General features: G+C 41.1%; 1 protein-coding gene across 1 annotated transcript; it reads right to left on the bottom strand.

Annotated features, from left to right (window-relative positions):
* Window positions 1–930: 930 nt before the first annotated feature.
* On the bottom strand, window positions 931–4,542 carry LOC128613062 (peptidyl-prolyl cis-trans isomerase E-like). Its single transcript, XM_053633622.1, has 3 exons — window positions 3,595–4,542; window positions 2,813–2,998; window positions 931–2,134 (listed from the first exon to the last, which is right to left on the bottom strand). The coding sequence occupies exons 1-3, from the start codon at window positions 3,821–3,823 to the stop codon at window positions 2,067–2,069; spliced, it is 483 nt and encodes a 160-aa protein (XP_053489597.1). The 5' UTR covers window positions 3,824–4,542; the 3' UTR covers window positions 931–2,066.
* Between the last annotated feature and the right edge of the window lie 12,539 nt (window positions 4,543–17,081).

Here is a 17,081-nt window from a genome sequence, read left to right on the forward strand (position 1 = left end):
ATAGGGTTTAGGACAGGGCTCTGGGAAATATTCGTTCAAAAGGTGGCTCATATGCCTTTGGCTTATTATCCTGCTTAAAAATCTACTTCTGTCACTGAGTACATGATGCTATCACTGAACACAACACCACTGTAGGAAGAACAGCTTCAGTCACCTCCATGCTTTATAGTGCTTCATGGTACACTCTCAGATAGGATGTGTTAGTAATAACACAAAAAGTGTGTAGGATATTATTTCAACACATTGTGTTAAATTATCCAGTAAATTTCACGAGTGACCAACACGTGTTAAATTATTGTCCAATCACTTTGCGGACCACGCTGCCGACATCATCATCCAATTCTGAACTCACCTCAAAGTGAATGTTTGTTGCTTTGAGCTTTTCATTGTGACAGCTGAGTCCTGAGGTGAGGAAACCAAATGGCATCCAGTAAGTTAGCGTTTATGACGATTTAGCGTTAATGCTGCTGAAAATGCCTGGCCGAGTTTGTGATATTTAGGCAAGGAGCCCTTGAAAATGCCTTCACTGTAAAACAGTAACTCAGCAAGTGATAATTTTCACCTATCGTGACGGCTTCAAAAGTGAATATCGTACTGCTTCCTCGGTGTTGGCGTTACACTACGAGTGTCGTGTATGTGTTGGCTGTGAAATATGGACTGAATCTTATGAGGGTTTGAGTTAGGGTTTGATAGGTGGATGCTGTCACCAATAGGAATGAGTGATGCTAACCTAGACGTTCACCTGAATTACTTTAACATACACCTCACGGTAATGTTAGACATTCCCATTACCTTTTGACGTAACCTAGCATTACAGCTGTTCAACATGATGTAGTAGAGAGCAGGTTAACGTTAACTACATTTAGCAAGTGTTTTGGACAAGGCAAGCTGTAGTAATTAGCATTAGGAGGTTGGTTAACAGGTGCAGACAGTCAGTGGCTAACGGACCTTAGTTAGCTCAGTAATATCGAGGCCAAAAATCACAAATTGGCTGTTGTGAAATTCGCTCAGATCCTTACGCTTGCCCATTTTTCCTGCTTCCAACACATCAACTTCGAGAACTGACTGCTGCCTGATATATCTCACCCCTTGACAAGTCCCGCTGTAATGAGATAATCAATATTATTCACTACACCCATCAGTGGTTTTAATGTTATGGCTGATCGGTGTACAATAATGATATATAACAACAATGGTGAGGTATCTTCTTGGGAAACATGCAATATTTTAATCCAGATTGGTCACACTCAGAAAGCTCATATACGTCCTCACACTAGGCGTAAAAGTAAATCAACGATCAGACACGTGATCATTTTCTAATAATGACTGAAGATCCTGGTAAAAAAAAAAAAATGTGAGCCAATTTTCATTATAAAAATTTATTAGATATTTACAAATCCATCATACAAAAAAAAGCATCTGTTTAAACCAGAAGGCTTTGACCGAGTTGAGTGATGTGAACTATTCCCATAAAACACACACACACACACACACACACACACACACACACACACAGATTGGCATTCCAACAAGCATGTTCCACACACACTCCGCAGGTACAGGTGCTCATTCGTACTCTCCACAATCAGATATAATCACCTTCTGTTTGGGTTTGCCATCTTTACTTCCCTGAGCCTACAAAGAAAATACAGAAGCAGCCATTAACGTCAAGTTTGAAATCTAATGCTGTTAAAATAAGTAAAATTTTTACTTAATACAGAATAATCCAGAATTATAATAAATCTAAATACATTAGCCAAGACATGTTCAGTGTATGAGTTTTGCTTCCTTAGTCTTTCAAAGCAGTCTCACACACACATACATACATACATACATACACACACACATTCCCAGATCTGAGGCCAAATCTCCATTTACTTTCCTTAAATAATAACATTAAACTGAAATTAATGACTTGTAAAAGAAATAATATACTGAGAATCTCTCTCTCTCTCTCTCTCTCTCACACACACACACACACACACACACACCTTCATGGCCTGCACCACGTCCATGCTCTCCAGAAGCTCTCCAAACACCACGTGTTTGCCATCCAGCCTATCTGTTTAGTCACAGGTGATGAAGAACTGCGAGCCGTTTGTGTTCGAACCAGAGTTCGCCATTGAGAGCAGACCTGCGTGCACACAAACACAAAGAGAGAAGTATCGTACGTGTTCACGTCGTCACATAACGTTCGTTTTAATAAAGAAGATGCAAATGAGTCGATCCAGCGCGCTGCGCTTAACACATGAACTAACTTTAATCTTCGGAATTAAGATTTCTTAACTTACTGAATGTTATTAATTCATATTAATATTGACTGAAAAAAAAACCCTGCAATTTTGTTGTCATTCCACACAAGAGACATCATCTTTATGCACAGCACAAAATCGATGTGTTTTCCCACCCTCTTTTGATTGACAGGATATAATCGGCCCTGATCATCGGATGTTTTTAAACTATTGGCCGATGTGTTGTGTTGCAGTGGCTGAGCTGCATTAGTGGAAGATATAGCACACTTCATGCTTAGGAGGCGCTCTTTCACCATCTGGTCATCATTTTGTCATTTTCATCTTGATCATTTCGGCTTTTATAGAGATTTGTGGGCGGGGCTAAATCTGAATGCGCAGCGAAAGCACTAATTCAGTTGACGAGACAGGTGAGAAGTTTTACTTTGGTTTGGTCAAGAAAACATTCACACAGAACCTTAGCAAAAGATCTATGAACAATCGTCAGCTCTGATACGAGATCCATGACTGAACTTTTAGATTTTCAAGTCCATACATGCGCTTGTTGTAAAGCAGATCCTCACCTGGGCCGGTGTGTTTGAGCACAAAGTTCTCGTCGTCGAACTTGCGTCCGTAGAGGGATTTGCCGCCGGTGCCATTGTGGTTGGTGAAGTCACCTCCCTGACACATGAACTGAGGGATGATCCTGTGGAAGCTGCTGCCCTTGAAGCCGAAACCTTTCTCGTGTGTACACAGGCAACGGAAGTTCTCTACCACAAAGAAGCACAACAAATAAATCAACACTGAAGAGCTAAAGGTGCAGCTTACTGTGAGCCTGTCTTGAATTAAAATTAAAAATGTCACTGCTGTCTGTCCAGTCAGAACGCTCCACCTCTGTCAATAGAAAGTAGGTGTTTTACCCTTGGTGGTGGTGTAGTTTGTAGGAAACATTGATCAGAGGGCTGTTTAGATTTTGATAGCTTCAGCTAACTTCTAGTTTACTTAGAAAATGAAACACTTTCCTCATTTCAGCAGTGTTCACGAAATCAAGATAACAGCGGAGAAAAGGAGGAGACTGAGAGCTGATCGTCCTCGGGATTTGACTTTGTGTGACAGCGACACCCAGTGGTCAAGCCAGGAACTTCATTTTTAACTTTGTTCAAAGCAAAACAACTTCGATTTTCTTTTTAAAATAACTCGTAGTAAAAAAATGTTTTTCATATTTTCATATTCTTTTTTTCTACACCTTAAATTCATATTCAATAAAGGACAAGAGTAAATGCGACATAAGAGTACAGCAGAAGTGTGAGGGTTCAGTTATCTGTTCAGGAAAACTGCTAGAATATTTGATAAATCACACTCGTACCTGCAGTCATGGGCACCACGTCAGCTCGGAGTAACATGTGCAGTCTTCCTGCAGGTTTATTACCGATTTTGATGTGCATGTAGACCTGTGGTTTCGCTCTGCCCTTCTGAGCCAGTGGCTCTCCCTGAACACACACACACACACACACACACACACACACACACACACACACACACACCAATAACATCAGGATGTAGCAATAATAAATCTTAATCATTTGTATAATCATTTTCCTACAAACTTCTACTAGTTAGTTAACACACCACCTTCTCTATAACGTTGTGTCATCTGTTGTAAATAGACAGCTTAGTTTGAATGCAAGATGAGACTACTTTCCTCCGAGTCCTCTTTAGACTGAATATATATGGAAGTATAATAGTGCCAAATGTCCTCAAGGCAAAATGGCATGGTGAATTACTTAATTTGAATACAAATATATCGCAATAACAATACTTGAGTATTTCTGCCCAGCAATTTGACACAACTTGAAAAAAAAAAAAAAACAGCAATAACAGTGCTTGAATTAGTTTCCTCTGCAATTCATTGGGTTTGTATATTTTGATTGAAAACAAAATTCCAGCATTTAAAATTCAATGCAAACATATTCACCTTCCTAAAATACGGTTCCAAAATATTCCGGTGGTTAAAATGCCATCTTCATTATTCGTCAGGTAATTTTTCAACACATTATATTTCAACCTTACAAATTCAGGCTGCAAAAATTCAGGTCTTAAAGTTCAGGTTTTAAAATTCAAGTCTTCACATCTGGGCCTCACAAGAAGAGTAATGTAGTGCCGATACTATTGTAACATGTTACTCTGGGCCGGCCCCTAGTGGTGGGATTGTGCAGACCAGCCACAAGAGAAGATGAACCTAGCGGACTGGCATAAAGGTAATGCACCCCCATACCATCAGAGGTGCAGGCTTTTGAACTGAGCACTGATAAAAAGGCGGAGGATCCCTCTCCTCTTTAGTCCTCTTTAGTTTAGAGGATGCAGAGTACATGGTTTCCAAAAAGAATTTCAAATTTGGATTTGTCTGATCACAGAACAGTTTTCCACTTTGCCATTATAAATGAGTTTTGGCCCAGAGAAGACGGCGGCGTTTCTGGATCATGTTCACATATGAATTCTTCTTTAAATGATAGAGCTTTAACCAGCGTTTGTGGATAGCGCGGCGAACTATGTTCACAGACACTGAGTTCTGGTTGTGTTTCTGAGCCCATGCAGTGATTTCCTTTACAGAATCAGGCCTGTTTTTAATGCAGTGCCACCTGAGGGCCCGAAGATCACGGGCATGCAGTATTGATTTTCACCCTTGTCCCTTGCATTCTATTTTTACTTACATTTTACCCAGCATCCCAGCTTTTTTGGAACTGGGGTCGTATAAAGTCAGAAACAAAACACGTGCATCCTTAGAAAGTAAGTAAATAACCTAAGAACCTATAAATATAAGGAATAAAACACTCAGTGGCATGCTGTTATGGGAAAATAATCCGTGACAGTGCTGATGTGTGTCCCTGCACACTGCCACTTTACACATTAAACCAGCTGCTCATTACATATAGAAAATATGATGTTATAAATCATCATAACAAGGTTTTACAATGCTTCATTCACTAATAAACATCAACATTGGAAAGAATATCTGTTGTAAATTGTTTTTTAAAAAAAGGTACAACAAACACAAAAAGTGTAAAACAGAAAACGAAAATGGAGCATGTTAGGAGCGATAATCAGGGTTAATGAGTTCATGTGAGTTTATAATTTTAGTAGATTGTTCTTAACGCTTAATTACACTTTCACATCAACTGGATTTTCACATCAGCGGATTGAAATACTTGCTTATAAAACTTATATCCAATTATTATTATTATTATTATCATCATCATCATCATCATCATCATCATTATTATTATTATTATTATTATTATTATTATTATTATTATTATTATCTAAAAATATAATTGTAGCCATTTGCAAACTATACATATATTGTTCACAATCTATACCAATATTCACTGGCAATTAAATAATTAACCCTTTTGTGCATGGTGTAAACGCTTTTTGGAAAATATAAGATGTCAATAGCTCCACTTCTGGAGCTCTCTAATCTATTTGTTGATTTCAATCTTTACTAACATTTTACATTAAAAATAATAATAAAGTAAAACTTTTTTTTTTTTGCCAGACGACACTGTCCACCCTAGATTTGTAAAAAATCTCAATTTTGTCTCTTTTTGTTTTAAAATTATTTTCTTTTCTTTTTACCCCTTTGCATCATTCAAGTCCTAAACTGTGTCACCTTGTACGTTATTTTAAAAAAAAATAATTGTAAAGTGTTCATCTAGGAGTCAGCTATAACACACACCTTTTAGTTTTTTGATATTTAATTAAATAAACTGTCAAATCATATCTAAACATTGTGATATTTTTATACCGTATGGACATATACACAAAATATACCATAGTTTAAAGCTCAATAGCATTTGAAAAGAATGACTTACAGTCACAAAACCAACTGGAAAGTGTTCTAGTAGGTGTCAGGTATTATGCACACCTTTTAGATTTTTGATAAAAAGGTGTGCATTATAGCTGACACCTAGATGAACACTTCACAGTTGGTTTTATGACCAAGTCATTGCCTTCAAATGCTATTGAAGTTAGAAACATGTATACCAATATGTAACTTTAGAGACAGTCCCTTAATTTGCGCATATCTGTGAATACCACACGTCCGAAGTCAAGCCAACTTTATTCCAGTCTGCTAGGTTCATCTTCTCTTGTGGCTTGTCTGCACAATCCCACCACTAGGGGCTGGCCCAGCGTAACATATTACAGTAGTATCGGCAATCCATTGCTCTTCCTGTGAGACCAGGATGTGAAGACTTAAATATTAATTTGTGAGGTTGAAAAATAATGTGTTGAAATATTACCTGATGAATAATGAAGATGGTATTTTAACAACTCAATATTTTTGAACCGTATTTTAGGAAGGTGAATATGTGTGCATTTGATTTTGAATGCTGGAATTTTGTTTTCAATCAAAATATACAAACCCAATGAATTGCAGAGGAAACTAATTCAATCATTGTTATTGCTGTGTTGTTGTTGTTGTTGTTTTTTCAATTTGTGTCAAATTGCTAGACAGAAAAAGTCAAGTATTTTTATTGCAATATGTTATTATTCAATTTATGTAATTCAACAAGCCATTTTGCCTTGAGGACATTTGGCACCATCAAAATATGTCAGACATACATGTATATTCCATAAATATCTATGACATGGAAGATTTTACAGAACTACTGCAGGTTTTTTCATGGTTGTTTTTTCTTGTTTTTTTTTTGTTTGTTTGTTTTTTTGCATGGATGTCATTTGTGTAAATTTTCTGTTCATTTTATATGACTTTACATGTAAAAAAATGTGTAAAAATGGATATAGAAATATATTTTTTGTTTACATGTAACACACTGCTACAAAAATAAATTTACTGTATAGATACAAATGTGCATATTCTTTTTTTGTGTACTACAGTATTGACTTTTCTCACTAGACTTTTATCTATTTTTGAAATCTGTATCTAAAAAGCTCAGTGTGATACACAATAGCATTCAGTTAGACAAAACTGACATTCTTGTATATTAAGCAGTCAATATCAACAAAAAAGTATATTGCCATGGTGAAAAAATCGTCTCATTTTGACCAGTATGGCTCACACAGTGACAAAAAACGTCTGTGTTACACCTGTAACAATGTTCCCTGAGAAGGGAAAGATACTTTGCATTTATCATAACACTATGGGAGCGCCCTCGCATGTGACCGGCATCTGAAGCTTGTGTAAAATCATGCCTATTTATAGGCCTGCTGTGATCAGGTGACATGGCAATTAAGCGTGTCGCGTGATATATATTGCACCTGTGAACCGCACCGTTGCACTCTATTACCTGAAGCAAAGATGCAATTCACAAGCCTGCCCTAGTATGACAAAGCTACGCAACGTCTCATTCCCTTCTCGGGGAACAGGGTTATATGCGTAACCCAGACATTCACTTTCAAAGGGAACTCCACGTTGTGTTTAGTACAACACTATGGGAACGAGGATACCCACTTCGTCATACCGAGGGTACGGCCTGTTCAAAAAGACCCATGCCCGAGGGTTACTGCAAGACACAAGAGCCCAGGGCGGAATGAATATCCAGGCAGAAATATCGAATAAATGTGTGTGGCGTAGGCCACCCTGCAACAGCGCACACATCCTGTAAGGATACCCCTTTGGACAAAACCTTCGAGGAGGCCACCCCCCTAGTGGAATGAGCCCTTATGCCCAGAGGTGTAGTGAGACCGTGTGCCTCATAAGCGATAGAAATTGCTTCCACTATCCAATTAGAGATGCACTGCTTTGACACAGCATCACGTCTACTGTCGCCGCCAAGCAGACCAGTAGCTGCGCCGACTTACAATGAGGGAGTGTCTGAAATTACTACTCATTGTTATGGGAGCAGGAGAGCCAAAGCTAATGTGGGACTTGAGCATGTGCGCGCAGATTCAGTGATCGATGCTTCTGTAGGTCCAGCTGCTAGCTCTACCCCAATCACGTACCCAGATACTGAACGTGTCATTACTCCTAAGTCATTACGGGGCATCATTTCAGATCTGGCTCAGAAAATAGGGGAGAGTATTTCAGCCAGCCTTAACCTTGTGCACCAGCCCAGCCCAGTACAGCCTAATCCACCTTGCTAGTCTCAGCACTCCAGTGAGTACATTGATGCATCAGGCCGGAAGGTGATAGTACAGCAAGATCCGGCACCTCCACCATTCTCCGGGGGCGATAAGAGTGATTCATTTACTGTGCATGAGTGGGAAGATATGATGTGCAGTTATTTAAACAGAATGAAATGCAGAACGGCGCACGGTGGCTTAGTGGTTAGCACGTTCACCTCACACCTCCAGGGTCCGGGGCCATGTGTGTGTGGAGTTTGTATGTTCTCCCCGTGCTGCGGGGGTTTCCTCCGGGTACTCCGGTTTCCTCCCCCAGTCCAAAGACATGCATGGTAGGCTGATTGGCGTGTCTAAAGTGTCCGTGGTGTATGAATGGGTGTGTGAGTGTGTATGTGATTGTGCCCTGCGATGGACTGGCACCCTGTCCAGGGTGTACCCAGCCTTGTGCCCGATGCTGCCTGGGATAGGCTCCAGGTTCCCCGTGACCCTGAAAAGGTGTAAGCGGTAGAAGATGGATGGATGGATGGAAATGCAGAACGCGAACTGATGTCATGAGCAGATTGGCTGGCAAAGTGAGGGATGTGGTTAAGGTGTCTCTGCGAAGCCACCCTGAACTGAGTGCCAGTGAGCTTCCAAGTGCAGTGTTTGACATACTGAAATGCAAGTTCAGTGAGTTGGCTTACTCAAACATTCCTATGGCTGACTTCTATAATACTGTCCCAAGAGCAGATGAAAGTCCCATGGATTACTGGATACGGCTTAACAAGGCCATAGATTTTGCTGAGCAGCGCTTGCGCAGACGTAATAAGAGGATCCCGCTGCTGAAGCTGTCATAATGTTTATTTCACATTGCCCAGACCCAAGTCTCGCTATGTCTTTTCGGTTTAAGCCAGCTAAGCAGTGGAGTGCTGCTGAGGTCCAGGAGCAGTTAGATAGTCATCAGAGGGATCTAAAGAGAGTCTCTCTGAGAACACAGCACATGAGGTCTTTGTCAGCTTGCAGCCAGTGTGCTGTTAAGGCATGTCCCAGTTCTGTGTCCAGTTCTCCTCAGCATCTTGTTCCCATGCCAGCCCAGTCGCTGCCTCCTGTAAATCAACTTAATCCTAATGCTGTTCCATTCTCTCCAGACACCAGTCTTCAGCACATGGTTGGCATGATGGATAGAGTCCTGTCATTGTGCACTGCCTTTTTAACTTCATCAAGTCCGGTTCATGAAGGCAAAATTTCAGACTTCAAAACGAACTTCAGCTATGCATGTAGGGTCTGTAGATCCAAGCAACACACTACATACTCACATTGTAGACATCAGAGGCTATGTCGTCACTGTCTCAGTCCTGGCCACTTTAAGAGTGACTGTCCTAAATTAGCATGCCCTGTGACTCCCTCAGATTCTGCTCAGTTAAACTGAAGAGCTCATGTGATGGGAGGGGTAGCATGGGCAATTTTACTAAAACCCTCGCAGAAGAGACAGATGTGCAAAATATTTTTGTGAGCAGCTGCAAGCAATTGCCAGAAGACAAAACTGTGTTATATGTGTGGTCTCAGAGAGTTCATGGTGCGAGTGAGTTGTTTTATGCTCCTGTGACAGTTTGCGACCATTGCACATTAAAGGGGTTATTGGATTCTGGTAGTATGTCCCGCACGCTCAGTGAGGAGGGTGAGTCCAAATTGCAAGCTGATGGTCTCCTTCCACATCCTCAAGCGATTCCCAGTAATGTGGTTCTAGTTGGCTGTGGTGGCCTTACAACTGTGCCAAAGTGTACGTACGACTTGGAGATTGAAGTCTATGGATTTAAGGTTGTCGTTCCAACTCTTGTGGTGCCTGGAAAAAGAGACGAGTTTATAGTTGGAAGCAATGTGATCAAATGTGTTCTGCAGAAGATGAAGTCACATGACAAGTACTGGGAGCTTGTTTCCTGCAATAACAGTAATCCTGAGTGTGGGCAATTCCTTGAACTATTGAGCTGCATCTCCCAATAGTCTGGGCCTATACAGCCCGATAAACTTGGCACTGTGAAATTCTGTCAGGCAATAACTCTACTTCTCAAATGTGAGTATCTTGTTTGGGGCAAATTGCCAGCTAATATACCTGTTTCCCCAGGAAGCACTATAATTGTTGAGCCAACCACTGCACGTTCGGCACCTAGAAACATCCTTGTCGGACGTGTAGTAACACCAATGTGGGGCAATCGATGGGTCCCGATGAAAATACTAAACCCTAATCCAACATCAGTGACTCTTCACCGTAACACTAAACTGCCCAACGTTTCTTCCTGTCTAGCTGTGGAGGATCTCATTGTTAAGCAGGGTTTAAGTAGAACCCATTGTCACGTTCCTGATTTGGACCCCTTCGAAACTGCTTCATCCTCTGATCCAGAACGACTGCTGAGAGACTATGTTCTGAAGGATATTGACATGGATGGATGTGAGGTTTCTGAGGTGTGGAAGAGGAAATTGGTGGCTCTTATTGTGTCCTACCATGATGTTTTCTCCAAGGATAAGTTGGATTGTGGAGAGGCAAAGGATTTTGTGCGCAGGATCCACCTTTATGATGAGCTCCCATTCCATCTGTCTTATCACCACATCCCTCCTGCCCACTACCAAAAATTGAGAGAGGTGTTGTCTGAGATGGAGGAGAAAGGCATTATCAGCAAATCTGTGAGTGAGTATGCATCACCTTTGGTGATGATCTGGAAAAAAGATGGTAATCTGAGGGTCTGCACTGATTTTCGCTGGCTTAATGCTAAAACCACCAAAGATGCCCACTCTCTACCCCATCAAGCTGACTGCCTCGCAGCCTTGGGAGGTAATGCGCTTTTCAGTACCATGGACTTAACTTCAGGATTTTACAACATCCCGCTCCATGAGTCTGACCAACAATACACTGCCTTCACAACGCCAATGGACTTGTATGAGTATAATCGTCTTCCTCAAGGCCTTTGCAATAGCCCCGCGTCTTTCATGCACATGATGTTCAGCATTTTTGGTGACCTTAACTTTTCCAGTCTTCTCTGCTATCTTGATGACTTGTTGGTTTTTGCACCTTCTGAACAGGAGGCATTAATGCGTTTGGAGGTTGTGTTTTCTTGATTGAGAACGAGCAACCTGAAGCTAGCACCTAAAAAGTGTCACTTTCTAAGAAAATCCGTAAAGTTTCTGGGCCATGTGATAGATGGTTCTGATGATTCAGTTGATGAAGGGAAGGTGAAAGTCATCTCTGTTTTCAAAAAGGAGGATCTAATGAAGGAAGACCGGACCACACCTTCACAAAAAAAAATCAGATCGTTTCTTGGCATAGTCCTGTACTACCAAGCCTTTATTCCAGGTTGCTCCCGTGTTGCTAGACCCTTATTTGGCTTAAAAGCTGGCCAGAAATGCTCAGTCAAGTCTGCTGGTTGTCAGAAGAGAACGGGCACCTTTCGGAAGTTGAATCCCCAGGACTGGACCCCAGGCTGTGATGTGGCCTTTGAGGAGTTAAAAAGAGCCCTTGTTGACAGTGTGGTACTGGCTCATCCAGATTTTGAGCGATCCTTTTCTACTTTGTACTAACGCTTCATTAGATGGCCTAGGTGCAGTACTCTCTCAGATCCCTGCTGGTGAGGACAAGGCGAGACCAATAGCGTTTGCTAGTAAGGCTTTGAGCCGCAGCCAATCTAAATATCCTGTACACAGATTGGAATTCTTGGCTTTTAAATGGGCAGTGTGAGACAAGTTCAGTCACTGGCTTAAAGGCCATGAGTTTGCTGTGTGGACGGATAATAATCCACTAACGTATATTATGACCAAGCCAAAATTGGATGCATGCAAGCAGCGTTGGGTCTTGAAATTTGCTCCATATTCTTTTGAGATCAAATACGTTCCTGGAAAACTCAATATGGTGGCAGACGCACACAGTAGGGATCTGTTTGTCAGGTCAGTGAGTCAACGGCTTTTGTCAGATCCTTATTCTGAACTGTTGGGACAAGTACGCAGTGTAGAAGATAGAATTGTGCAAGAGGTGTTCCGACTTACCTGCCAACCACAAAAATTAGGATTAGGTCCACTTGATGTTGGGCTGGATACATCAAAGTCTGCTTTAATCAGTGGTGATGAAGAAATGTTTCATTCCCTTTCACTGACAGCCTTGCAAGAACATCAGCACAAAGACCCTGTCATTGCTAGAGTGTCTTATTATGTTGGCATGAAGCGCAGACCATCAAGACATGAATGTGCCAATGAAAACCAATGCGTGTTGTGGATTCTGAAGCAGTGGGACAAACTTTCAGTGCTTAATGGAATCCTGTACAGAGCCATTAAAGACCCACTCACCAGGCACAAGAAGTTCCAACTTATTTTACCTAAAAATTTTACCTTGTGTTACCTTAAAATCTCAGGCACTTTCGGCTGTTCACGGCCTGGCCGGTCATCAAGGGAAGCTGCGCACTTTGTCTTTAGCCCGTCAGAGGTTTTTCTGGCTCGATATGGAGCGTGATGTGCGGGATTATGTGAGGAAATGTCCCAGGTGTGTCCTCAGCAAAACTCTGGAACCTGCAGCGAGAGCCTCTTTGGAGAGTATTAAAACCACAGCCCTGTTGCAGCACAGCTTGTATGCATCGACTTCTGGTTTGCTGAGGATCGGACCAACAAATCTTTGGATGTTTTGGTGATCACAGATCACTTCACAAAGCTATCGCATGCATTTCCGTGTCAGGACCAGATGGCAAAAAGAGTGGCTAAGAAACTGTGGGATGTTTTTTCTGTGTCTATGGATTTCCCCAACGCATCCATTCTGACCAGGGGGCTACCTTTGAGAGCGAGCTGATTGCCGAGCTTCTTGAACTGGCTGGTATCGACAAGTCTAGAACCACTCCTTACCACCTGATGGGGAATGGTGGTACTGACCATTTCAATAGGACATTAGGAAACATGTTGAGGTCCCTTCCACCTAGGTCTAAGCAGAAGTGGCCACAGTTGGTACAGACCATGACTTTTGTGTACAACTGTACAGCACACGAAACAACAGGTTTTGCCGCTTTTTACCCAATGTCCGGTAGAGTGCCAAGGTTGCCAGTTGACCTCATGTTCCAAAGTGTTTTGCAGGATAAGTCTGTTTGTGACTATAACGAGTATGTGAAATCGTTACTCAGCGACCTCCAGTCTGCCATGACGTTAGCGCAAAAGAATTCTGTTGTGGAGCAAAGACACCAGTCCAGCCAGTACAACAAAAGGCCTACCTCTAGCCGTTGGTGACCAAGTGCTTGTGCCTAACAAGGGTTGTAGAGGGAAACGAAAGCTTCCTGACAAATGGGAGCCAGTCATGTACACTCTTGTTGCCTCAAAGCCTTCCATACACGTCCACAAGATCCGTGACAGGGCTGGTAATGAGAGAATAGTGCATCGGAATCTTCTTCTGCAAGTGAACTTCCTCCCTTTGCCTGAAACAGAAATAGTTAGTTTGATCATGGGGATGCTGAAACATTTAACTGCAGTGTACCTTCACAGATGTCTGATGCAGCACGCTGTTTTGGTCTAACTGGGCAGACAGACACGCAGTGGTGAGTCCTCCAGCGTTGCCGAGATTGAGTCTGCAGAACACGCAGATTATGGGTAGAATGAGGCTGAGGCACTCTCACATGCAGGCTCTATGTCGAACATCTCCAATGTGGCTACTTGCGATGATGAACGCACTTCATCGTGGGTGCATTCTCAGTTGCCCAATCAAGAGCAGCCAAATGCACAAGTTGCTGCACCAGTGACTGATGATAATACTGTGGCTGGTGCTGGTGCTAGCCATTCATCCCAAAATCTTCTCTCTGCCAGTGTACCCTGTAGGCAAGATCCTGTAGCTGATTTAAATACAGGTGATCATTTCACTAGCAGGTTTGGGAGAGTCATCAAACTAGTATGCAGACTTATTGAATCTATGGTTCAACTTGAAACCCTGTTAGGTTTGGATTCTGGGTCTTCAGTTATTCATGTCTGAATTCAGTTTGTCTATAGGTACATGTGGTTTTTGAAACTTACCTTGTTCATTTGTTTTTTTCTACTGAAAACTTGCCTTATTTGAGTATGTGGTCTAAGTGTTTGAGGTGTAATGGGCACCTTAATAATGTCTATAGAATGTGTTGAAATTTGGCCAATTTCAAACTATTTTTATCCTTTCATTGGTAGCTTTCAATGCTGACTGTCTTCATTGATTGTTTTGTGTGTGGACCATATTCTTATGACCTGTGTACAAATTTTTCTGGTGTTCTCCAAATTTTGTGTAATTCTAGGGGGGTGAATGTAACGGGTATGGGAGATATTCCATAAATTTACTATATAGAATTACACAAAAGGGAATGTATACCTGAAGTGACTGTCTGGATGTGTGCATCCACCCATCTTCTACCGCTTACTTCTTTTCAGGGTCACGGGGAACCTGGAGCCTATCCCAGGGAACATCGGGCACAAGGCAGGGTACACCCTGGACAGGGTGCCAGTCCATCGCAGGGCACAATCACATACACACTCATATGCCCATTCATACACTACAGACACACCAGTCAGCCTACCATGCATGTCTTTGGACTGGGGGAGGAAACCAGAGTACCCGGAGGAAACCCCTGAGATTAAATGAAGATTCAACCCAGTTGCTGTCTGCATATTTATTTGGTTAGAAGAAAACACATAACGCAGACTACAACCAGTTACACTTGTAGAGTTAGAAAGATAAATAAATAGATAGATGGGATGCTATACTTGTAGAGTTGTATAGATGGATAAGGTGCCAATACTTGTAGAGTTGATTAAACAGATAGAGAAATAGATGATGTGAGAGGTTCAAGGTATGTTACAGGTATATTGACAGAGTGAGAAGAAGAGAAGAGGGGCTTCAGGCCATGTGCACACAGGTGTGTGTGAGTTTTGACAGTTTGAGTTTGACATCATGAACACTTTGAACTAGGCTCTGAACATTCTTTCTGTATGTAAGTAAATGGGAGTTTTGGGGATATTTGGTTGTCCACTATGGGAAAACTATAAGTCTGATCAGTTAGAAAAAATAGATCCCGATCAGTCTGAACAACTTATGGGACGGTGCTGAGTATGGTGGAAGTAGCTTGAAAGCTCAAGTAGTTATAACAGTCAGAATTTTTTTTATGGAAGTCAATGGGGATTTTGGCCAATTTGAGCTCCTGTAATGGGAATTCCATAATTCCGTAAATCAGATGGAAAAGTCACAGCAACTTGCATCAGAACAGGCTGGAGGACTTTACAGAGTTTGGTGAATGTAGCTTGAAAGCTCTGGGAGTAGCGTTTAGAAATTTTGGGTCTCATAATAATAATAATAATAATAATAATAATAATAATAATAATAATAATAATAGTGAGAGTGGTGCTTGCAAAATTGAACACCTGCATGCAACAGCACATTCCGGTCAGCAAGGGGTGCATGCGTGTAGGTGTTGAAGCATAACTAACTTGACATATATTGGTATCTGTAATGATTGTATTTAACTCAAGATTTTAATATAATAGGCTTTATGGCAGTCCAAATACCCAAACCACAATTCTCCTCATTGAGCTAAGTGTTTTGATATGTCACATGTATTTGTTGCGGTAGTTTTGGGATGCAACTTATTTTGGAGGTTAACGTGCACGTGACGTCATGTGACATCACTGGAATACCAATAATGCAATTCTCCTTATTGAGCCAAGCATTTTGATATTGCACGTGTTTGTTGCGGTGGTTTCGGATGAAATGGTAGTTTCTATAATTCTTTTACTGTTACTAATAGCTTTACCTGTGTGAGTAAGAGATGCATAGTTTTGGTGATCTGAGTACCTGATGCCATCACTGAACACAACACCACTGTAGGAAGAACAGCTTCAGTCACCTCCATGCTTTATAGTGCTTCATGGTACACTCTCAGACAGGATGTGTTAGAAATCCAATTCTGAGCTCACCTCAAAGTGAATGTTCGTTGCTTTGAGCTTGTGATTGTGACATCAGAGAGAGAGGGGTTTTGTTTGTATGGTCCATATCACTAATTATCTTGGCAGGACAAAGGTCATCATCAATTATAATTTTGTTGAGAGTTGTATAGCAAAGATAATATTACATACATTCTGCACATATGGTCTGCACTTAGATCAATCAGTCATAATTATGTTGAGAGATATACACCAAAGATAATATTACATATGGTCTACACTTACGTCATCATCTTAACAGTTGTTGTTAAAGGTCATCACCAACCGTCATTTTCTTAACAGGTGAAGGTTAAAAATGGATAATGGTTTATATAATAAAGGTTTGTTGTAATCTGTTGCGTTCCCATACACACACATACATACACCACACTCACACACACATACATAAGGCTGATGAAAAAATAAGTAAGTGATTAATAATGAATTTCCATACACATCCAACCAAAAATATGACACACACACACACACACACACACACACACGCACACATGCACACAAACACACACACAGACACAGATACACCCACGTTCTTTCACATAGAATGTATTCATACATAGTATGGTCATTTGCATTCCACACACACACATCCAACCAAAAAGTATCACACACACTCACACACACACACACACACACACACACACACACACTAAAAACAAATGTTTAGGCTCAACAAAAACTTCTAATGAAATTAATTTCAACCAACGAACTACACTGAGTTAGAGAAATGACCTTTTCCTCTACAATCAAATGTATTTTCAATTAACACTTAATTAATAATTTGTATAATAAACACAAGTTTTTAAGTTGATTACTCAT

The sequence above is a fragment of the Ictalurus furcatus genome, chromosome 9, assembly GCF_023375685.1.
Source record: "Ictalurus furcatus strain D&B chromosome 9, Billie_1.0, whole genome shotgun sequence".
Classification (NCBI taxonomy): Eukaryota; Metazoa; Chordata; class Actinopteri; order Siluriformes; family Ictaluridae; genus Ictalurus; species Ictalurus furcatus.